The sequence below is a fragment of the Phacochoerus africanus genome, chromosome 11 (genome assembly GCF_016906955.1).
Source record: "Phacochoerus africanus isolate WHEZ1 chromosome 11, ROS_Pafr_v1, whole genome shotgun sequence".
NCBI classification, from domain to species: Eukaryota; Metazoa; Chordata; class Mammalia; order Artiodactyla; family Suidae; genus Phacochoerus; species Phacochoerus africanus.
In genome coordinates this window covers 104319057-104342099 of record NC_062554.1, presented here as the reverse complement: position 1 = coordinate 104342099, position 23043 = coordinate 104319057, and the positions used below count along the sequence as shown (strand labels likewise).

General features: G+C 43.0%; 2 protein-coding genes across 13 annotated transcripts in view; one reads left to right on the top strand and one right to left on the bottom strand.

Annotated features, from left to right (window-relative positions):
* The window catches only part of SRPK2 (SRSF protein kinase 2), a 266705-nt gene extending 251710 nt beyond the window's left edge, over positions 1–14995 (top strand). For 3 of the 7 annotated variants that reach the window (XM_047753701.1, XM_047753702.1, XM_047753708.1), the window contains 4 exons: positions 1371–1440; positions 2077–2169; positions 2526–2618; positions 13357–14995. In XM_047753701.1, coding sequence (XP_047609657.1) covers positions 1371–1440; positions 2077–2169; positions 2526–2618; positions 13357–13541 — 441 coding nt within the window. In that variant the 3' untranslated portion in view covers positions 13542–14995. The remainder of the gene's footprint in view (positions 1–1370; positions 1441–2076; positions 2170–2525; positions 2619–13356) is intronic. The other 4 variants (XM_047753704.1, XM_047753707.1, XM_047753703.1 and 1 more) reach the window with 2 other exon arrangements.
* Positions 14996–17506: 2511 nt separating this feature from the next.
* Positions 17507–23043, bottom strand: part of KMT2E (lysine methyltransferase 2E (inactive)) — a 92579-nt gene continuing 87042 nt past the window's right edge. For all 6 annotated transcript variants that reach the window (XM_047752393.1, XM_047752389.1, XM_047752394.1 and 3 more), the window contains 5 exons: positions 22564–22853; positions 21314–21402; positions 21079–21204; positions 20806–20903; positions 17507–19777 (listed from right to left, as the gene is read on the bottom strand). In XM_047752393.1, the coding sequence (XP_047608349.1) occupies positions 18269–19777; positions 20806–20903; positions 21079–21204; positions 21314–21402; positions 22564–22853 (2112 nt within the window). In that variant the 3' untranslated portion in view covers positions 17507–18268. The remainder of the gene's footprint in view (positions 19778–20805; positions 20904–21078; positions 21205–21313; positions 21403–22563; positions 22854–23043) is intronic.

The following is a 23043-nucleotide window of genomic DNA, read 5'->3' as shown; positions in this document are numbered from 1 at the left end:
ACCTGTGGCCAAATGTGAGGGTTTTTTACCCCAATCTGGGATGGGCCCAGTATCTTTTTTTTTGTCTTTTTTTGTTGTTGTTGTTGTTGTTGTTGTTGTTGTTGCTATTTCTTGGGCCGCTCCCGCGGCATGGGCCCAGTATCTTTATTGTTTATTGGGTGGAGAGGGGGAGACCTTGCAGTGCTCAGATGACCAGCTTACTCTGCTGAGACTCGGCACATCTGGGTCCTGCTCAGACCATCTGGTTTAGGGCAGGGGTCCTGAGTTGATGAACTAGTGTACAGCATAGGGTAGCTGGCTACAGACTTCCTTGCTTCCTTAGAGAAGAAAAATAAATGAAGAGATGTCCTAGACCAAGTGTGCCCCCTTTAGTTTGTTGAGAGAGGCCCCACCTGAGCTGACCACCTTCCCTTTCGGGTGCCTTCCCAGCACCTCATTGAGATGGGAGTGGGGAAGGCAGTGCCTGAAAGTAGTAGGGACGGGGTGGGGCTGTGCTGCAGCCACTGATCCACAGGCATCGGTGAAGCAGGACCTGGCCCTCAAGGCCTTTGGAACAGCAAGAAATTAAGTATGGGAAAAATAAAAAATGGGATTTAGCTCATTCTTATTAAAAATTCTTTTAAATTCTTGTTTAAAACATGTTATTAAAGAACATAGTATATGATCAACAGAGCAGTAGTAGTTGCCATCTTTATATATTGTTAGCAGATTAAATTCATGGTCATGATGTTTCTGTGAACAAGGGAAATAGATGCACTGGCAGAAATGGAAACAAATACCCCTCCTATTACCCCCAGCCCCAAACCCTCCCCCCGAGCATCGTGGGGGGCAACTGTGTAATCAGGAAACCTGTTCTCCTTGCCGTCGTCGAGGTTCTGCACAGTGATCTAGCTCCTCCTGGCTCCAGGGGACAGAGCAAGCGTGGCTTTTTTGCATCTGCGATTTCCTTTGGTTGAGCCAGAAATGAATGAAGTGATGGTGAGTTGCTGAAAATAGCCCCGAGTTTCTAAGACACTAAGGTCTTTTGCTTCAGGAGAGTGGTAGCAGCTGTGGCCTGGGCCAGGGTAGCCTGTGGGTTGCAGGCAGGCTCTGGGGTCAGACGGTCCTGGGCTCTGGACTTAGATTGGAGTGCAGTGCTCCAGCCAGACCTGTGCATGTCTGCTTCCTGCAAAATGAAGCAAAGAGATAGAAGAATATTTCTAAAGCTTCTTTGAACTTTTGAGAAGAAGAAGAAGCCTGATGTTGAGCCTTTTCCAGAGGCTCTTTGGCTTGATAGATCCTCAAAAAATGTAGGTCTCCTGTAACCTAAAAAAGTTGCTAGCTTGGGGCCAGTCTCTGAAGTGCTTAGCATGTCATCTGTTGTATCCTAGGCATTTGAGCTGGCAACAGGAGATTATTTGTTTGAACCGCATTCTGGGGAAGACTATTCCAGAGATGAAGGTGAGTATTGCCTGCTGAATACGTCAGTCTGGGTCTCCTGAGAGTCCTCAACTTCTGGAGAATATTGTGTTTTTGCACCGAAATAGAGCTGTGTTTCAGTTTTCAAATACCAAATTCAGATGCTTTCCCTTTGAGCTTGAAGCCCCCTCCAGTCGCAGTGAATGGGTAGCGCCTCCTGGCAACACTGTGGAGGGCCCTTGGGCCTCAACCCTCCCCGCAGCTGTTCGCTGCAGGCCTGAGAAGCTGGCTGGGAGAGGACAGGCTAGACATACCTGAAGCCTCTCTGTGGTCCTTTTGTTCATCGATCTGCTGCCCACTTCTCTGTCCTGTTGGGGGCTGAATTTAAAACCAGGGAATTCTGGCTTGAATTCCATCTGCAAACCTGACCATCTCCATGCTTATTTGCTTGCAGTGCTGGGGTGGCCTGGGGTGAGCTGGCGTCAGTCACTGTTAATGCTCCACATGGGGCCTGAGGCCTGCCAGTCCCAGAAGCCTCTGCATGGATGTGCTGCAGACATTGTTGATTTGAATCTATTTCTGATTTTTTTACTAATTTCAATTTTCCCCCCTCTTCTTTTATCCCATCCTTCCCTTTGCCTCCCCCATTCCCGTATCCTTTTTTTCTCTCCTCCATAGACCACATAGCCCACATCATAGAGCTGCTAGGCAGTATCCCAAGGCACTTTGCTCTATCTGGAAAATATTCTCGGGAATTCTTCAATCGCAGAGGTAGTACCTCTTCTTTTTGAAAAGCGCCACGATGCAGACAGAAACGGAATAGTAGCTGCTGATTGTAGCAGTAATGGTGATAAAGGCATTTCTCCTAAATTCCAAAAGCAACCCAGCAGAACTCCTCTGCTGATTTCACAGCTGAGAAGGAGACCGTGTTTGGCCCTGTGCTGCGGTCACCCTGTGCATCAGCATCTCTGTGGTGCCCTGAATCTGGCTGCTCAGGCAGAGTCTGTGCTCTGGTTCTTTAGGTGGTGCTCTGTTTCTGTCTGCGCGGGCGGTGGCAGTGTCTGCATGCAGTGTACTGATTAAACTGTCGTGTGTTTCTGTTTTGCTGGCAATGTTTCCCAATGCAGATCACATAGCATTGATCATTGAACTGCTGGGGAAAGTCCCTCGAAAATACGCTATGTTGGGGAAATATTCCAAGGAGTTTTTCACCAGAAAAGGTAACGGTATTTATGCAACACTAATTTTCAGCATAATCCTCTCCCAAACGGAGAAAATCGAGTTTGGGCAGTGGAGAAAGATCTGGACTTTTACAGCTGGGGGACTCTGCTGAAGAAAGCTCTTAAGAAATAAAGAATCATCTGATACCTGTGGAATAAGAATTTTGTAAGAGGACAACCTTCCTAAAATCCTTTTATCTCCTCCACACTTCTCTTTTAGTCTCAGCACCAATCCATGGTTCCAGTATTTACAAAAATGAGTTTAAATGCTGTTTGGAAACCAGCTAGACTTACCTTTCCATTCTTCACATTATTCCCGGAGCCAGAGTGTTTTTGCAGTGAACAGAGGTGGCCTAGAGACTGGGCTTGATGACCATCTGTCTGTGTCCTATCTCATCTCTCTGAGCTGTGTCTGTAGGGGCTATCGGCCTGCAACGTCCTGTGTGCCTCACATTCTTACGAACCAGATGTTGCTGTCCCAGTGCATTACCTCACACTGGACTGTAAGTGATTTATTTTAATACTGTAGTTCTTGGAGTTCCCATCATAGCTCAGTGGTTAACGAATCCAACTAGGAACCATGAGATTTCAGGTTCGATCCCTGGCCTTGCTCAGTGGGTTAAGGATCCAGCGTTGCCGTGAGCTGTGGTATAGGTCGCAGACACGACTCAGGTCCGGCATAGTTCTGGCATAGGCCGGCTGCTACAGCTCCGATTCGACCCCTAGTCTGGGAACCTCCATATGGCTCAGGTGCAGCCCTAGAAAAGACAAAAAACAAAAAAATATTGTAGTTCTTGATCTTCCCTTGGAATGACCCATAACAACTCTCTCCTTGCCCTGTATAGTCCCTAGTTAGTGATCAATTTTTAAAAACACCCAGAAGCCCCCAAAATAAAGGGAATTTATTCTTACAGAACCCTACCACCACCACCACCCACTGCCAAAATCATCTTTTGTGAGCTTAGCTGGACCTCTGAATTCATATGTTTCCAGCTTACCTTTTTTGGGGGTGGGAGGGGTTTGAAACTTCCTTTTAAAAAGAACTTTATTTATTTATTTTTGCCTTTTTTTTTTTTTTTTTTTTTTTTTTTTAAGGGCTGCGCACACAGCATATGGAGATTCCCAGGCTAGGGGTCAAGTCAGAGCTATAACTGCTGGCCTATGCCACAGCCACAGCAATGCAGGATCGAAGCTGCGACTGCAACCTATACCACAGCTCACAGCAATGCCAGATCCTTAACCCACTGAGCAAGGCCAGGGATGGAACCCACAACTTCATGATTCCTAGTTGGATTCATTTCTGCTGGGCCACTATGGGAACTCCCCCGAAAAAAGAACTTTAAAGTTGACATGAGCAGAACATGGAGTTTTAGAAATTTCTAGGTGTACCAGATACTCTTATCTCCCCTGCTTTAGCCAAATTTGGAGAACCAATTTGACTTATTTTCCTTTGGAAAAAGGAGTTTTTGTAGAGTAATAACCTTTTATTATACATTGTGGTGATATTCAGTCAACCAGTCCTGTCTTAGGTTTTAAATTCCATTTCCCTGTTAATGAATGAGGCCTGAGGACAAACCATGCCAAAGATTGTGGTTTCCTGCTCCAGTTACTCTGAGACCATTGACCACAGCTCTCAGCATTATTGGGACCACTCAGTGGGTAACCTGTGAAATATGTAATTAGACGCAGTTATTTTTTATTTCCTTATTAAAAACTCATCACAGAAAAAAAAAAGTTGTCAAGGAAAAACGTTCTTTAGGTCAGTATTAATTTTGGTTCTGAGAATCTGGCTTTTGAGTCACTTGAGCAGGTACAAAGGTCCCCTTGCCACAGACTCTTACGCAGTCTCAAGTAGTGTTAAGGGCAATAAGATGGCTTTGTCGGGCGTTCCTGTTGTGGCTCGGCTGTTAACGAATCCGACTAGGAACCATGAGGTTGCAGGTTCAATCCCTGGCCTCGCTCAGTGGGTCAAGGATATGGCGTTGCTGAGAGCTGTGGTGTAGGTCACAGACACGGCTCGGATCTGGCATTGCTGTGGCTGTGGTGTAGGCTGGCGGCTATAGCTCTGATTCGACCCCTAGCCTGGGAACCTCCACATGCTGCGGGTGCGGCCCTAAAAAGACAAAAAAAAAAAAAAAAGATGGCTTTGTCATTGAACTGTGTTCAGTGGCAGAGCTGGGTTTGATTGTGCTATAATACTGGGCATGTCACGTCACGCCATCTCCGAGGCTCTGTCTTTGGAGTGATTTCCAGGTGTGTCCTGTGTACATGGAGACGTGAGGTAAGAGGACGTGTGTGCAGCCCATGGCCGAGTAGGAGCAGGTATTGCAAAAGCAGAGTTACAACCGGGAAACCCTACGTGCATTATGATCTTTTAGCAATAGTAGTACTGAAAGAGGGGACTGTTGCTAGGAAGTTTCCAAAAAATGTTATTTGAACATAGTCGAAGCAAGGAAAAAAGTTCTGGATGATTTCAGCTTGGGATTGTGTGGCTCAGAGAGTCCTATTTATTTTAATCAAAGCAGACTCCTCCTTTCACATATCAGAATGTTTTCAAAGACTGTGGGAGATAGCCTGGCCCCAGGAGGACTTGGCTGGTGGACCATCTGCCCTCCGCCGTAACCTTCACCATTGTGCAGTGGAGGCTTGTCGGGGAGGGTGGCCAAGAGATAGCAGCCTAATCTGTCATGAAGATAAGAGAGCAGTGTTGGCCTGAGGATGCCCATGCTCAGCGGAAGGGAAAAGGCCTGGAAGGGCTCTGGACCACAGCACCTTCTCCTCTAGCTGCGTGGGCTGTGGGAGCCTCGTTCCCCACCACCAGCATCAGGCCTGCTGAGGTCTAACAGCCAGTCAAGGTAATCAGGGGTTTTTATTTAATTGTGCTGTTGCTGACTTTTCCTCTGCAGCCAGGAGCCATTTAGGGTGGCTGGGCTCTGGGTTTCTCTGTCCCTTGTCTCTGGTGAGGAACCAGAACTGTATACAGCAGGGGAAAAGAAGAAGAGGAGCAAAAGAAGGGGCCTTGAACAGTGAGAAATGAAGTCAGGCAAATTATCGGCAGGCACCTCTGCCAGCAGCCTTGGTCAGGTTTGCTCATGGAGACAGCTGCTCTGAGGCTCTCGCTCCTTCTAGGCTTTGCCCCTGGTCTGAGCTGCAGTCAGAAGAGGGTGACCCCTGCTGAGTCCCAGCCTAGGGCCAGCACTGGAGCCCCCTCCGTGAACCCATCTGGTAGGCACCTTCGCAGGCGGTTGATGAGTGATGCCTGGGGAACTGATGTCGGAGGCTGGTTGACTTCAGCTCACAGCTCTCTGTCCTGGATCCTTTGTGCTGGAAGGTACCTTTCACATTGGCCTTTCCATAAACGCTCTTATTCCTCAGACAGCCTGACCACTGTCTGTGCCCAGAGTGCTTGCATGGGTCTTACTGTCACACTGATCACCTCGTTACGTATGTGTGCTTTAGGAATTGTGTGTGGGTCCTCGTTTTTGTTGTTGTCATTGTTGTTTTTGTCTTTTTAGGACCCATGGTATATGGAACATCCCGGGCTAGGGGCCAAATTGGAGCTGCAGCCGTCGGGTCTACGCCACAGCCACAGCAACATGAGACCCGAGCCACGTCTAAGACCTACACCACAGCTCATGGCAACACCGGATCCTTAAGCCACTGAGCGAGGCCAGGGATCAAACCTGAAACCTCATGGTTCCTAGTCGGATTCATTTCCCCTGCGCCAAGATGGGAACTCCTCCATGGCTTCTTTTTGAGGAGCTTATTTAAAGGTGACCTGCGGAGTGAAGTGCATCTGGCATCCTTGGTAGAGACAGGAGGTACTATGGTAATGAGAGTCATTTTTTTCTTTCCTTTGGATGATTAGGCAAGAAATCCCCTAAGTGACTGGGAATTGGAACTTATGCTTTTCCCTGATTATTGTTTATTATTGTAGAACTCATAAGGGATTTAGTTTGACTTAAGTCACAGAAATAAGATTATGAAAGAGGGCCTGTCATGAAATCACTTTCACTTCACTATTTGAGGCGGGAGGGTGATTGGTTGCATTAAGAATGTGTTTTGGGAGTTCCTATTGTGGCTCAGTGATATCAAACCTGAGTAGAATCAGTGAGAATGCGGGTTCGATCCCTGGCCTCGCTCGGTGGGTTAAGGATCCAGTGTTGCCGTGAGCTGTGGTATAGGTCTCATATGTGGCTTGGTTCTGGCGTTGCTGTAGCTCTGGTGGTGTAGGCAGGCAGCTATAGCTCCTATTCGAGCCCTAGCCTGTGAACTTCCACATGCCAAGGGTGAGGCCCTAAAAAAGCAAAAAAAAAAAAAAAAGTGTTTTGGCGCACCTTCCCCAATAAGAGTGTGAGTATACATTTTGGAAGTAATGGGATCTTAATTGTATCCATTTAAATATTTTTCTAAAATACCTCTGTGCCAGAACTGATATAGAGAAAGGCCTAATTGAAAATTGCCATTGATTTGCATAGGTCTCATTGGGAAGCAGTGCAGATTGAGGGGGCTGAGCAGCAGGCCCTCCTGCTCGTCATCCTCCTGAGTAGGAAGCAGATTTCACCCCCACTCCAAGGCCAGGGAAGAGTGGGGTCTGTGCATAAAAGTTAAAAATCAAACGCAGGAGTTCCTGTTGTGACTCAGCAGCAACTAACCCGGCTAGTATCCATGAGGGTGCAGGTTCGATCCCTGGCCTCGTTCATTGGGTTAAGGATCCGGCATTGCCGTGAGCTGTGGTATAGGTCATAGATGGGGCTTGAATCCTGTGTTGCTGTGGCTGTGGTGTAGGCCGGCAGCTACATCTCTGATTCGACTCCTAGCATGGGAACCTCCACATACCATAGGTGTGGCCGTAAAAATCAAAAAAACAAACAAAGTCAAATGCAGTTAAATAGTATCTTCTTTCTTATGATTCAGGGGACAATGATTACTGCTAGTTTGCTGCTAGTCTGCATTACTTCTTGGCCAGGCATTTTTAAATTGAGCTGTATATTTTGCTCAGGAATGTAATTACCATGCTCACCCTAGTAAGGTTTAATCTGCTAGTCATGCCTTTGGATGTGGACATTAGTCACCAAGGATCGTTAAGAAAAGCTATCTTGATCAGTGTGTCAAGCTGTGGACCCATAGAAGTAAGCACTTCTGGGGATTTTGTCCCTGTGTTGTCCTGCTGTGGTCTGAGTGTCTGTTTGGGTCCCTCCACCTCGTTCCTGACCCCTGAGGGTGACAGTGTTATGAGTGAGGCTGTTGGAAGGTGCGGAAAGTCATGAACAGGTGTAGTGCCCGATAGAGAGACCCAGAGCGCGTGCTAGCCCCTTCCACCACGTGGGGAAACAAGTTTGACCTGGAAGAGGGCCCTCCCCCGCCCACGCTGGCACTCTGCCTCCAGGACTGTGAGAAATAACCTTGTACTTATAAGATACCTAATCAGTCATATTTTGTGGTAAGAGCCTGAATGGACAAAGACAAGAACCCAAGAAATGTCCCAGCCTTCAGGAGATGGGAAAAACGGTACAGCCAGGGGCATACTTTGTGAGCCGAGCCACCCATCAATAGACATCATTTCAGTAAAAGCTGCTATATTGGGAATGGAAGTATCAGAGGAGACAGTTAACTTTACGGTTCCTGGTCAGATTCATTTCCGCTGTGCCGTGACGGGAACTCCAAGAGACATTTAACTTTAAAAAGAAAAAAGCTCTGATTCTAGATGAGGGCATTGAGTGTGTGGTAATATATGTGATAGTATGGGTCAAACCAAAGATCTCTTTAACATAATGGGAAATTTCAAAGTATGCAAGAAATTTCTGTGTAGCCAAAGGACTATATACGCAAGAACAGCATCAGGATAAGTGATGCCAAGTAGGATGGTGAGGAAAAGTGCCCGAGAGGAGACTGAGGAGCCGGGCCTTAAAAGAGACACTCTTCTTAATTTTAATGTTTGCGATGAAACTCGTTAGAATGTTTTTTGACTTGTCTCCAGAATTACCTAAAAAGCAGCAGATCCTCTTGTTTCTCAAGAGAGGAAAGCCCCATTAAAATAAAAAACAAAAACAAAACTGTAGCCTGAGGCTGGCGAGTAGCACAGCCATCCCCATCCCGAGTTGTGACCCACCTGTCCCGGGTAGTCCTCCTTGATCTGTCAGGGGTCATTCTGCCTCAGAGCTGGTTAGGAAGCCTGAGCGGCAGTGCTGCCAATCTGGCCTTGCTGGTCTCTTGGTGGCTGTGTGTGTGAGAGCTGATGCTCAGAGAAGGTTAAGTATTACTCAGTATTCTTTAAGAAAGAAAGACCCAGAGTTCCATTGTGGCTCAGCAGGTTAAAGACCTGACTTGGTGAGGATGCGGGTTTGATACCTGGCCTTACTCAGTGGGTTAGGGATCTGACACTGTGCACGCTGTGGTGTGAGTCACAGATATGGCTCGGATCAGGTGTGGCTGTGGCTGTGGGATAGGCAGGCAGCTGCAGTGGCAGCTCCGATTTGACCTCTGGCCTGGGAACTTCCATATGTTGCAAGTGCGGCCTTAAAAAGAAAAAATAAAGACTGGAAACAGTTTAAAAAGTAGACTGTCACAATCAAGTGTTTGGTTATTGGTAACATTTGTTTCAGCAAAGCATATCTTGGTATATTTTCTTAAAAGAAAAAATTGTGGAGTTCCCGTCGTGGCGCAGTGGTTAACGAATCCGACTAGGAACCATGAGGTTGCAGGTTCGGTCCCTGCCCTTGCTCAGTGGGTTAACGACCTGGTGTTGCCGTGAGCTGTGGTGTAGGTTGCAGATGCGGCTCGGATCCCGAGTTGCTGTGGCTCTGGCGTAGGCCGGTGGCTACAGCTCCGATTCAACCCCTAGCCTGGGAACCTCCATATGCCGCGGGAGTGGCCCAAGAAATAGCAACAACAACAACAAAAAAAAGACAAAAGACAAAAAAAAATGTGAAAGTAAAAGCTACTTTTATAATAGGAGTAGATACTGAAAAATTAATGTATTTTATCAGATTCTTTTGCTTTGTTTTGTATTATACATGGTGGAAGTGGAGGTAGCCGTGTTTCTTGCGTTGTGGGCAGGGCCAGAGTTGGTGAGTTAGACTCAAGGCCCTTACCCATCAGACAAGTCTGTTCTTAGTGTTTCCAGCACAAGTTTGGAAACTTAGGTTTGTTCTTAAGAACCTTTATCAACTGTTTATAAGACAGCATTTGTTGTGATGACGGAATTGAACTTTAGAAGTTATACATAGGAGTTCCCGTCATGGCGCAGCAGAAACAAATCCAACTAGGAGCCATGAGGTTGCAGGTTCAATCCCTGGCCTCGATCAGTGGGTTAAGGATCTGGCGTTGCTGTGAGGTGTGGTGGAGGTCACAGACGAGGCTCAGATCTGGCATTGCTGTGGCTCATAGCTCTGATTAGACCCCTAGCCTGGGAACCTCCATATGCCGTGCGAGCGGCCCTAGAAAAGATAAAAAGACAAAAAAAAAAAAGGTGTACATAGAATCACGGCTGAAGTGAGTTTTGTTTTGTTTTGTTTTTTCCCCTTGGCATTATAGGGTTATTTCACCTATCTACATAATCCACATATTTGATCTTTTTAGAGGCGATACAATATTCTGTTATATTGCAGCATTAGTATGGAACTTAGAATTGTTTTGTGTATTACATGTTTTCCTGTTACAGACAGTATCTTTGCACATACAGTTTTTTGTTTGTTTTGCTGCCTCTGTGGCATGTGGAAATTCCCAGGTCAGGGATTGAACCAACATCACAGCAGAGACCCGAGCCACAGTAGTGAAAACGCTGGATCCTTAACCCACTCTGCCACAAGGGAACTCTCACACATAGTTTTTTTGTGTGGAATTATCTGGTCAAAAATATGTTAAATATTTAAGGATCTCCTTTGGAATTGTTTTTATCAGCTTATAGTGTGGCTGGTTTCTTATAGCTGTCCAGACTCGAATTGTTTTCATTGTTATGCAGATTTTAAGGCACTTCTCGTGGTAAAGGTTCTCTCTTCTCATGGAAGCTTGCACTGACTTGATGGAGTTTAGTTGTCAGGATTGCGCCCTCAGGAGTTGATTTCCTGGTTTTGAGTGGACAGTGCTCAGCAAGCCTGGACAGTGTTTATTCCAGTTCCTGATAACATTCTCTCCCTGCAGAGTTGGTGGTTTGCTGTATTATATGTGCATGCTTTCTTTGTTTGCTCTAACCTTGCCCTAGTGACATCAGCAGTCATTGTAAAATCAAGAACTGCATTAGAGAAAATGCAGAAAGAAGCAACCTTAAGGAGTTCCTGTCGTGGCGTAGTAGTTGACGAATCCGACTAAGAACCATGAGGTTGCAGGTTCGATCCCTGGCCTTGCTCAGTGGATTAAGGACCCAGTGTTGCTGTGTGAGCTGTGGTGTAGGTGGCAGACACGGCTCGGATCCCGTGCTGTGGCTGCGGTGGCTCTGGCATCGATTGGACCCATAGCCTGGGAACCTCCATATGCCGCAGATGTGGCCCTAGAAAAGGCAAAAAGACAAAAAAAAAGAAAGAAAGAAAGAAAGAAGTAACCTTAAAACAGAGCCGGTATCTGAGGGCATGCACTTTGAAAATTACTCTTAGGATCGTATGTAGAACATAATTTTGATTTTTGTTGCTACAAAACATGCTACCATATGATCCTCCCCCTTTGAAAGAAATATTCAATAGTGTTCATCAAGTGGATGTTTTTCTCATCACCATTCTCTGATTACTGAGCACGTGCAGTTTTGTAAATATATATAATTCTGCAGTGAGCATTTTTGGGGTTGAGGGTGGATGCCAGGGTTTATTTCCTTAGGCTGGATTCCTAGAGCTAGAATTTCTAGGTTAAAGGAGTGAGCATTCTGTGGTTGCTCGTACTTTGTTCTCATGGAGATTGTGTTTCTTGCCATGAGAAAGAACACATAACTCCTGTAAGATGGTAGGTTCACCTGCCTCAAGAGCAGGTCCACCTGACCTGTAGGCTCCAGGCTTAACTCATCCCTCGACCTCACATGGGAGCCAGAAGTTTATTTATACATAGCACCTTCCACAGGAAATAGCCTCTAATGATTTCTCTGCTGAGAATTGTGTGTACATAATGTTTACACCTCAGTAGAGAAACCAATTCAGGAGAATGTTTGTGGAAAAAGTCTAGGCCAAAAGGAAGAGTCATTACTGGGGCATCACAGGTCATTTTTCCTTTTGTTTTTGTTATTTTCTGTGATATTAAAAATTTTTTATTATTTTTTTTATTTTTTTTGCTTTTTAGGGCTGCACCTGTGGCATATGGAGGTTTCCAGGCTACGGGTCGAATCAGAGCTACAGCTGCTGGCCTATACAACAGCCACAGCAATACAGGATCCAAGCCTCGTCTTCAACCTACACCACAGCTCACGGCAATGCTGGATCCTAAACCCACTTAGTGAGGCCAGGGATCGAACCTGCAACCTCATGGTTCCTAGTCGGATTCGTTTCCACTGTGCCACTATGGGAATTCCCTTATTTTCTTACTTTTGTTTATTTTTTCTGTGATTTTAAAAAAATTTTTCTCTATGATAAAATAAAGGAGGGATGTGTCTACAGTGAATTGAATACATGAGTGAAGTAGACCAGGCCTCCTGAGAAGCCCTTTGTAAGCACAGCACTGACCCTCTGCCAGCGCACATCATGCACAGATGGCCCTGGTTGGTTAAGTTACTCTGCATGACGCTCCCGTCAGGTGCCTGGGTCTCCGAGGGTGCGGGCCCCTGGCGGTTGGGCCCAGAGGGCAGTGGGCTCAGGCCCTGAGGGGTGGGGGTGGGGGGTTGCTGCCAGCAGGCCCCTCAGTGGGCATGTCCTGTGGGACTTCCTGTGAAGACTGGTAACAGGCGGGGAAAACAAGTTGTTACTGACAGTCGTCCTATCATTTTGGCAGTTTGACTTAAAAATAGCTTTTGTTCCTACTGTGAAAAAGGCTGTTACAGTTCACAGACCATTAACTAGTTTTGTTAGTCACTCTGTGTCCGTCAGGGCTGCTCATAACCCACACTTTTCAGATGGCATTTGGCACATTTTGAAAATTATAACTTCAGGCTTTATAAATTAATATCCTGGTAACTTAGATTTTACAGCAAATATGTAGAGGTGGACAGTATTTAATTTAGGTTGACTCTAAAGCTTTGCCGTCCAGTATGTAGCCATTGGTTACTTGTGGCTATTTAAACTTAAATGACTCAGAATTAAAACTCTGCTCTGTAGTCGCACTAACCCCACTCCAAGTGCTCAGTAGCCCCGTTACGCGGGCTGGACCGTGTTGGAAAGTACAGATGGAGTATATCTCTCCCATCACAGGATGTTCCCTTGAATAGCGCTCTTCCAGAGAAATAGATTTCCTTTGCATGATAACCTGCAGAAATAACAATATGCAAATTGTAAAAAAAAAAAAAAAAAAAATCCCAAATTGGAGGTGAGAGTTCCTCGGTCAGCCTTTGCAAATGAAAATATTCTGGGCATCCTCAGCACACTTTTAAAGAAACCGAGAACTGATACAAATGAACTCTTCCAAATGAACCCCTATTCATCAAGCTTGCTTGAATGGGATGCAGTCAGGTATCCATTTCAACATTGCTTGTGGGAGAGCTGGCCTTGTGTGTTGTTGTGTGGAAGTTGAGCAGGTGGGTGTCTGCTCCACTGTACAGAACTCAGCTGGACCATCGTAAGAAATGCAGATTGGGAGCTTTCTTAACATTGCCTCTTTTTCCCTGTAGGAGAACTTCGGCACATCACCAAGCTGAAGCCCTGGAGCCTCTTTGATGTACTTGTGGAAAAGTATGGTTGGCCCCACGAAGATGCTGCACAGTTTACAGATTTCCTGATCCCAATGTTAGAAATGGTTCCAGAAAAACGAGCCTCAGCTGGCGAATGCCTTCGGCATCCTTGGTTGAATTCTTAGCAGATTCTGCAGGAGCATTCTGAGCTGGCACATGCCCAATGCATTGGCCCTACAGGGGGACTCTCGTTCTTTAACAGGATTACAAGTGAGCTGGCTTCATCCTCAGACCTTTATTTTGCTTTGAGGTACTGTCGTTTGACATTTTGCTTTTTGTGCACTGTGATCCTGGGGAAGGGCAGTCTTTTGTCTTCAGCTTAGTAGTTTACTGACCCACTTTCTTCTGGAAACAATAACATGTCTCTAAGCATTGTTTCTTGTGTTGTGTGACATTCAAATGTCAATTTTTTGAACGAAAAATACTTTCCTTCTTGTGTTTTGGCAGGTTTTGTAACTATTTATGAAGAAATATTTTAGCTGAGTACTATATAATTTACAATCTTAAGAAATTATCAAGTTGGAACCAAGAAATAGCAAGGAAATGTACAATTTTATCTTCTGGCAAAGGGACATCATTCCTGTATTATAGTGTATGTAAATGCACCCTGTAAATGTTAAGTTCCATTAAATATGGGATGGGGACTCAAATTTCAGAAAAGCTACTCAGTCTTGAGTGCTTTGTAGCCTAAGTTGCATGTAACAGACTTTAACTGCTCTGAGGAGTTGTGCAAACTTTTCATTCCATGACAGTCTTTTTGCATTGAATTTCAAACAAATGGCTCTGAGTTATGTCATTCCCTACATGGCACTTTAAAGAAAGAAAAGACATGCTTCTCATTCTAAAATCCGTATTGTAGTTTAGCACTCCCATTCGTATTTTTGCATATTTTAATTAAAAATACTTTTAAGGAAAAAGCAATTTCACTATAAAAATGTGGTGGCCTGGTACCATGTGGTGTTGCCTCCTCCAAGCACTGTAAGTTAAACTCTACATAGATTAAATTGGACAAGAGAAACATGTTCAGTGTGTGGAATGAAAATACATTTATATATTTTTGGTCAAGCTCGCTCATGTTTGTCTAGAACCAAGATAGGGTATGTACAGTTTGCAGTGCAGTGGGCACAGTACTAACATCTTAGAGGTAACAGTGATTGCATTCATTCCAGAGTCAGTTTTGTATGTGGCTACAACAAATTTTACTAGTTCTTTCATTCTTTCCATGCACTGAATTTGAGAAAATGATTTTCCCTTTGCAGGTTGCACACGATTTTGTTTATGCATTTCCTTAAAATTGTAGAATCCAGGACACAAACCATAGTAGGCAATACAATTTTAGAATGTAATATATAGAGGTGCATTTAGCCTCTTTTAGAAATCAGTGGATTGAATGTCTTTTTTTTTAATTTTACATTCCTCAAGGTGCCTCGTTTTTCTTGACTTCGTCCATTAACATTTATCCATATGCCTTTGCAATAACTAGATTGTGAAAAAAGATAACAAATGTAACAATAATCCATTGTTTGAGGTGCTTGCAGTTGTCTTAAAAATTAAAGTGTTTTGGTTTTTTTTTTCCAGACATTGCCTTGGTCATTGGCCTGTATTTGAAGCGATAGAATCAAACAAACATTTCCTCTCCTTTTAATGTAGTGTAACCAAAACGTAAAGGAAATACCAACATTCTTGTTGTAGGAAATACAGTTGTAGAACATGCATTAAGGCTTAATACGAAGAAATCATTCATTGTTTTGTAAGGGTAGGGCATGGATCTAGAAAAGATGCTGTAGAAGTTTGCACCATGGTTAAGAATCCGGACTGCAACAAGTAGGGTCACCGGGGAGGCTCATGTTTGATCCCCGGCCCAGCACAGTGGGTTAAAGGATCTGGCATTCCTGCAGTTTGGACATAGGTCACAGCTGTGGCTCAGTTTCAGGCCTTGGACCAGGAACTTGCACATGCCACAGATGCAGCCATTAAAGAAAAAAGAGAAAAAAAAAACTAAAGATTCATTACCTAGAATTTCTTTGATTCTTTTTTAGTGGCCATGTTTCATCAGAAACATATGAATTATGTTTTGTTTGAACATTGCCTCTTTTTTTTTTTTTTTTTTTCCGTTTTTAACAATGTTCACTGTGAGGGAATGAGACATGTAATCCTCTTAGGAGTTAGCGTTAGATCATATTGCTGTGAGGTGAACATACCATTCATTTGTGAAATGTGCATGCTCTGATTGAGGCTGTAGGTTACCGCATAGGTTCTGTGAAAGGTGGTGGCTGTAGACCGCTGATGCCATCCAGTTTCCACAGGAACCATTCTCACGAGAACCACAGAGTACATGTATATCTTCCCTGAGTCCATAAGAATTTTTATCAGGGTTATAGCACACTTGAATGAAATTCGTCTAATGCAGTTTGACTCATGTTAGAAAATAATCCAGGTTATTATGAATTTTGTAAGGGTCTGTCACTTAGGATAAAATAGCCTAACTAACTAGTTTACACATGTAAAAGCAATTGTTCTAGAAAGAATATACATTTGTATTAGGTATAGTATGGTTTTTAGCAGATTTTTGGTGGCTTGATGATGATGAATATAAGCTAAATGAGAACCACAGGTTATGCAAAACACTAAAGCCAGCTTGGTGATTTTAGTTGAATGTCCTGTCTTCCTTTCTCTAGTCCATGTGAAGTCTTCATGGAAAATGAGAAGCAGTGGATCACATATGTGGTTATAGCGGATTCAGAAGCTAGCTGTCTGGAAATTAGAACTGCCGCAAGGCAGAGAAAAAATGGATATAGAAGCCTCAAAAAAAGCGTGAACTTTCTAGGTGAAAGATGATTTACTAACTTGCTTCTTCCTATACTTGGATCATACAGCTAGTTAACAGGATGAACTACTGTTTCTGCTGGGGTAGAGAACTTCAGTTTTTATCTGCAGGTGAAATTGCTTCTTGAATTCCACTATTTTCACCCATTAATTTTTTAGTTTTTACAATTTACAGAAAAGCTTCTGTATATGTTGTGTGTAGTAGGCAAATCTAAACCTATGAGGAATTAAAATCTTTAGGACAATCTTTTAAAAGGGGTGTGAATATTGATAGTTCGTTATGCTAGTTAACTGTGTTTGAAACTATCAGGGGATGATGTAAAGCCATTTCTTCTTGGACACATTTTTCTTTTAGCAAATACCATAAGTGGAATTTAGTTTGATAAATCAAAGATGGCAAAGTTGACTTAATTTTTTAAAAAACTTGAAGATGATTAGGATTGAGCCCAAAACACGGCTGTGTTAATGTAGCTATTTTCAAAAGAAAATGGAAATTAAAAGTGTAAAACATGACTTACATTACTGCCAAATCTTAGTCTCTTTACTTTGTCAAATACACAGAATTTGTATACTGTGCCAAATTATGTCAAGTACTTGGATGCTCAAAAACGGGCTGACAAATAGTTTAATTACTATTGGTATATCTTTAATCCTTCTGAGAGGTAGAAGATGAATCATTTATTTTTCCAAAATAACATTTCATATTTTAGCAATAAAATGTTCACTTAGGCCATTTTTATTTCACTTGAGGAAACTAAGCTATAATGCCTTTTTCCTTTAGTTTTGTACATCCAAAACAAATTTCCTACTATGATTTTTAATACTACAGCTAGACAGGTGTTAAGGTTTTCAAATAATGTTGATTCCTCAATAGGACACTGGTCATGTTCTAACATGTACAAATAAGATATTCTTTGTTTTTAGGTAAACTGTTCCATATTTTCAGTTGTAAATGATCGTCTATAACTGAATCATATGTGATACTATAATGGAATGGATTCATTTTGTATGATGTCAGATGTAAGTAAATATGTGTAGCATTTATGTGGTGTGGTAGTTTCCCATGGCTCTTGCTCCTGCAAAAGTAACCTATAGGAACATGACAGGAACAAGCCCTGTTTGCTCACGCTTGCTGCAGTCCAGCGGATGTAGTAGTTGTTAAAAAAAAAAAAAAATGGAAGGCTCCTTACAAACTCTATTTGTATTCTGCAAAAACACTTGCTTAAACAGATCCCAATTTCAGAAGTTGTACAGGACAATTTGGTAAAACCGACATAATTGTGATTTATTAACATGAATTAAAATGCCCAACCAGTGCTTCAATGTGACAGTATATTTAAAATAAAAAAGAAATTAAAGGCCATATACTGTACTACTTTCACAAAGATCACACAGTTTTGCAAAGACTTGTCCATATGTACAATGCTATATATCGAATGAGAAAAGCTGTAAGCAATTATATATGCAAAAGAAATGCAGTATTTACAGTTTGTCAGGAGACATTAAAAATCATCTATACATTAAATTACATTTTGCTTGCAAATAACCGATGAAACAAAATGAGTCAGGTCCACACCAAACTATAAAAACTTGTATTGCATTTTTTTTTATACCTTAAGATGCACCCACAGAACTGCTGACGGAGAAAAAGAAAATTCTCATAGTGCCATTACTTAGCTGTGTAGTTAATGCATATGTATAAAATAATATAGAAAACATTCACTAAATGAATTTAACTGCAACAATAAAATGTAAGATCATGTGGCATCAAATCTACTGCCAGAAAAACAGCTGGAATGTTTACTTACAAAATAAAGATACCTAATACTGGTTTAACAGCACAGTTTAAAGGAATTTTAAAAAGCAAAAATGGGAAAAATACAAAGAGAGAGCACTGGTTTTTTTTGTTTGTTTTTGTTTTTATACAAAGTTTCATGTACAAGCTTTAAAAAGTACCTTAACAGGTACATATGAAATATACAGTTTATTTTACAGAACATTTAAAAAAATGTTTTTGGAGTCCATTCTAATGCCACCCTGAACCATGGTAATTGTTCTGAAATGTTGGTGGCACCTGTGCTCTGTGAATTGGAATCTGTCCAGGCACTGGAGATGCCTGCTGAGGTCCTTGAACCCCATGTGGCAGGGCCACAGAGCCAGGATGTGGACAGAACCCTGAAGCAGTAGGTGTTGGAATACTGTTTGGTCCTTGGGGCTGGAGATGAGGACCTGCAACTGGTAACGGACAATGTGGCCCTGCTCCAGAAGGCTGGTGTTGGGGTCCCGGTCCCAGCGTGGTGTGATGTGTAGCTTGTGAGGGATATGGTGGTACGGCTGGATGAGCACTTGAAGGGAAAAGTGGAGGTCCTTGATGAGGTGGATGATGTAAGGCTTGAGCTGATGTGGTATGATGACCAGAAGCCAAAACACTGGAAGGCGGAGGAGGAGGGGGTGGTGGAGGAGCTGAACTGACGACATGCTGGTGTTGTGCTTGCAGACCTTGGAGTCCTGTGGAAGGATGGGGCGGTGGATGGTGATGAGGGGCAGGACCAGGAGGTGGGGGTGGTGGTGGCAAATGGTGTCCAGCAGTTTGAGAATGAATATGTGACCCGGGGGTGACGGCATGAACAGGTCCCACTACGTGTGCTACAGGGTGTTGCTGATGGGAACTCGGCTGTTGTACAAGGTGTGGTCCTGGAGCAGGTGGTGGTGGAGGAGGGGGTGGGACCACAGCAGCAGCAGTCTGATGGTGAATAGTAGGGTTCTGGGAAGGCAGAAAGTGCCCTGGAGTAACGTGGTGTCCTGGAACTGTTTGCTGACTTGTGGTGCCAGGAAGTGCTTGATTTGGTCCTGATGTAAACACAGTTTGTTGGGAAAGACTACCTTTAAGCTGATTATAATTCTGAAAGTTTGCAGAAGGCTGCTGGTTTTGATAATATGACGAAGAAGGGGGTGGAGGGGGTGGAGGGGGTGGTGCCGCGCTGCTCAGACTTTGTTGGTTAAACTGACTGTATGTTGCTGAAGATTGTCCTGAGGGTGTCTGTGTAAATAATGCTCCGGAAGTTGCCTGCTGAGTGTTGACTTGAAGGCTCTGTGCTGCTGGATAAAAATTTCTTTGAGGCTCCCGCTGAGGTGTTCCAACTTGAGGCGACTGTGAATGGTGAGGCCTGTAGGGAGAGCTGAGCTGCTGTGCAGGCGGCTTTGGTGAAGGATACCCATGCTGTATGGGCGTGTGAGGCGTCGATGACTTTGGAGGATTTTCTGTGTGAGGTGATGGAGGACAGTGCAACTTCACTGGGGCAGAAGGCAGCTTTTGTGAAAGTTGCTCAGATGAACTGCGACCGAGTGGCTGTGAAGGATGATTTTTTGAAAGTGCTTGGGTGTTATTTAATAGCTGTTTTTGTTGGAGCTCTGTTTTCAAGTGAACACCATTCTCAGCTTCTGGCACAATAACTGTTCCCTCCCAATGGGAGTCGGGTTTTGTGAGTATTTTCCCATGTGGTTGAACAGGAATTACAGGTCCAGGTGAACCAGGCTATGAAAAGAAAACAAATTATATAAACATTTTAATGTACATTGAAGTTTGTTGTAACTGTTTTGTTTTTGCTTTTTTTTAGGGCCTCACTTGCAGCACATGGAGATTGCCAGGCTAGGGGTCTAATTGGAGCTACAGCTGCCAGCCTACACCATAGCTCACAGCAATGCCAGATCCTTAACCCACTGAGCAAGGCCAGAGATCAAACCTCCAACATCATGGTTCCTAGTCAGATTTGTTCCCGCTGCGCCATGATGGGAACTCCTGTTACTGGTATATAATGTTATTTGAGTATTAGTTTTAAAGGGGGTAGGGAAGAAGATAGTTCTGAGAAGACAGGATCAACAATTTCTGGTAATAGGTTTAAACTGAATTCCCCGAATTTTTATTGAACACATGTTAAGAAGTTACTCTTTTTTTCCTAGGCAGTGAAACCTGTTCTTGACCCTTACTTAAAAGAACCCTACTAAAACAATTAGTTTCAAATCCGTAACTGAAGTTTCTGCACTCAACCTAATGAAATATTGGCTTGGGTAAATAAACTTGCTCACCAAACTATTTTGATCTGTAATAACTGTTATATTGTTCAAGTGCAGATAATCCAAGTGTAAGACTACTTGAATATATGATGATGTTCTTTCAGGAGTGAAAAAAAAAAAAATCAATCTCAAATTCTTCATCCTCAGTTTATACGGATATTGCCTCATTAGATAATAACGATCATCTTCATGATCCAGGATGGAGATAGCATTTCTTTAAATGGATGTCACATTTGTTTTTATAGAACTAGGTGGTCAAATATACCATGAAAAGACTCTAAATTTTCCGAACACTAGAATAAGGGGGTGTGAATGGGGGCAGAACTCTTGGAGCAAATGTAAACTATTGAAATACATTTAGCACATTGGAACTTTAACAGGAAAACAGTGTCCAAAAATTATAAGCTGATATTTGGTACAGCAGAGAATCTGTGTGCATGTTAACACCCACTTGTCTGAATGGCCATGTTCAAAAGTCAGTGTTATTACCTTGCTCATTTTTGAAGGGCTTTTACAAGTATTATGGGAAGTATCTGGGGATGGACATTCATTTGTAGTCATGGGTTCTGGATTTTCAGGATCAGGATCTGTAAACCATAAGAAACCATAGAAAAACATAAAATTGTATGATAGATACTGCCTTTTACTAACATGTCAATCTATATTCTACTATTCAAGCCAAGTTTTTATAGAGAACTCTCTCCTTTCTGATTTTAAAAGGTATTTAAAACAACAACCATGATAGGTCATCTGCTTACTGACCTTCCATAAGTTCACTGAAAGAAGGGACTGGGCCCTTGGGTTGCAACTGGGGGATGTGATTTGAATGAGATGAAGGTGAAGACGGAACATGACTCGGTGAACATGGGACACATGGTGATTCTCCCCCTGGAGATGAAGCAGAAGCAGACCCAAAGAGAACATTAGAACTGTGGAGAAAGAGGGTGCAGAGTGATTAGCTGACACCACTTTGTGGAAAAGGAACAGGCTCACTTACCACTATCTTTATCTTTTCGGTGATCACTGAGAAGTAAAGCTCTGTGATAACTCCTCTCTCTCACTTGCTCCACTGAAGTTGAGGCAGTCCTACAAAATCAAGTCACATAATCTGTTCAAAAGCTACTGCTGGCTAGATCATTCTTTGCCCCTCGATGATCAACATATCCTCTCAGATCAAGACTTTTACTCTTTGGAGAAAATACTTTGGTGGGAAAATGGATCTCCCCCACCCCCCAGCCTTTGCAGTTCTCCAGAGCTGTTGAGATTTTTATATTCTTATTTCAGGAACTCAATTAGACTCCATTCCTTTGTCTTAGGCAATCACTTGGTGAAAAGGAGACGGGAGTTGAAGGGTAGCATGTTAACGTTCAGAATGTCACTTCGGGTTACCAAAAGGACCAGATATACACCCCTTACAAATTACCTTGTGTCTGGATTATAAGACTAGCAGGAATCTCTCAGGGGTAAGAGGAGCAAAGAGCAAAGTGAATGTGGCCTCCTGCCCTTTGACAAGACCATTCTATGTCCAGCTTCTTCTATTCCTATTGAAGAAACACTAAACCATGGGTTGTTCTCTCAGAGTAACTGGTAGGGGTGGTTAAGAAATCACAAGAGGAGTTCCCATTGTGGCTCAGCAGTAAAGAACCCAATGAGTATCCATGAAGATACATGTTTGATCCCTCGCCTTGTTCAGTGGGTTAAGAATCTGGTGGTGATGAGAGCTGTACTCGACTCAGATCCCACGTTGCTGTGGCTGTGGCATAGGCCAGTGGCTGCAGCACCAATTCAACCCTTAGCTTGGGAGCTTCCATATGCTGTGGGTGCAGCCCTAAAAAAAAAAAAAAGGAAAGAAAACACAAGATGTTGACTGTGATAAAAGTTCTTTGTAGAGAATACCTTGTGAAAGATGTGAAAATCATCAGGGAGTAGAGACAAATGGACAGCACAGGCAAATACACAGCTGGTTAAAACCCTATCAGCAAAAAGGATCTTTCAAAATTACAATCACAAATGTCTTATCTGCTCAGCCTTGGGAGAACAACAAACAGAAAGATAGCTGATTAACAAAAATTTGTTTTTTTTTCCAGAATAGCATACTTTAAATCTTTACAAGTAGAGCTCCATTCAAAATTAGCTATGTAAAAAGTGAAGACCTTGACCGGATGATAAAATAAAAGACTGCTTTCATTATAAGGTATACTACTTGTAGTTCTAAAATTGACAGTTTGATTTTTTAAACAGACTTACCATTGAACTTCTGGTTCATTCTTTTCACTAGTAGAGGCTTCCTTAACAGGACAGTTATTGGTGGTTTCTTCCAAAGTAGCATGATAAGCTGTAACTGGTGTTGGTAAAGGTAGGCTAGCAGTGCTTTCTACCTGCTCCCCATTTTCACTCCTGCTGGTACACCCATCACCACTGTTGCTGCTCAAGTTTCCACTTGTGTGAGGTGATACACTAACCAGTGGAAAGCGTTCTGCCTTAGAACCACTTTTCCTAGCTTCACGTTGTCTCTTCCGGTACTCTAATAGAGAAACCTTAAGCAAGAAAAATCAGGAAAAGCAAATCTTTTATTCTTGTTTGACATGTCAGAGTCAATCTATTTTTTTTTCTAAAGAGAATTACTATATTTACATTAGGAAAAATTTATGTAAAATAATTTGATTCTGAACAAATAATAATAATTAACAGTTATCAAATGCCTACTATAATCCAGGCATTGTATTT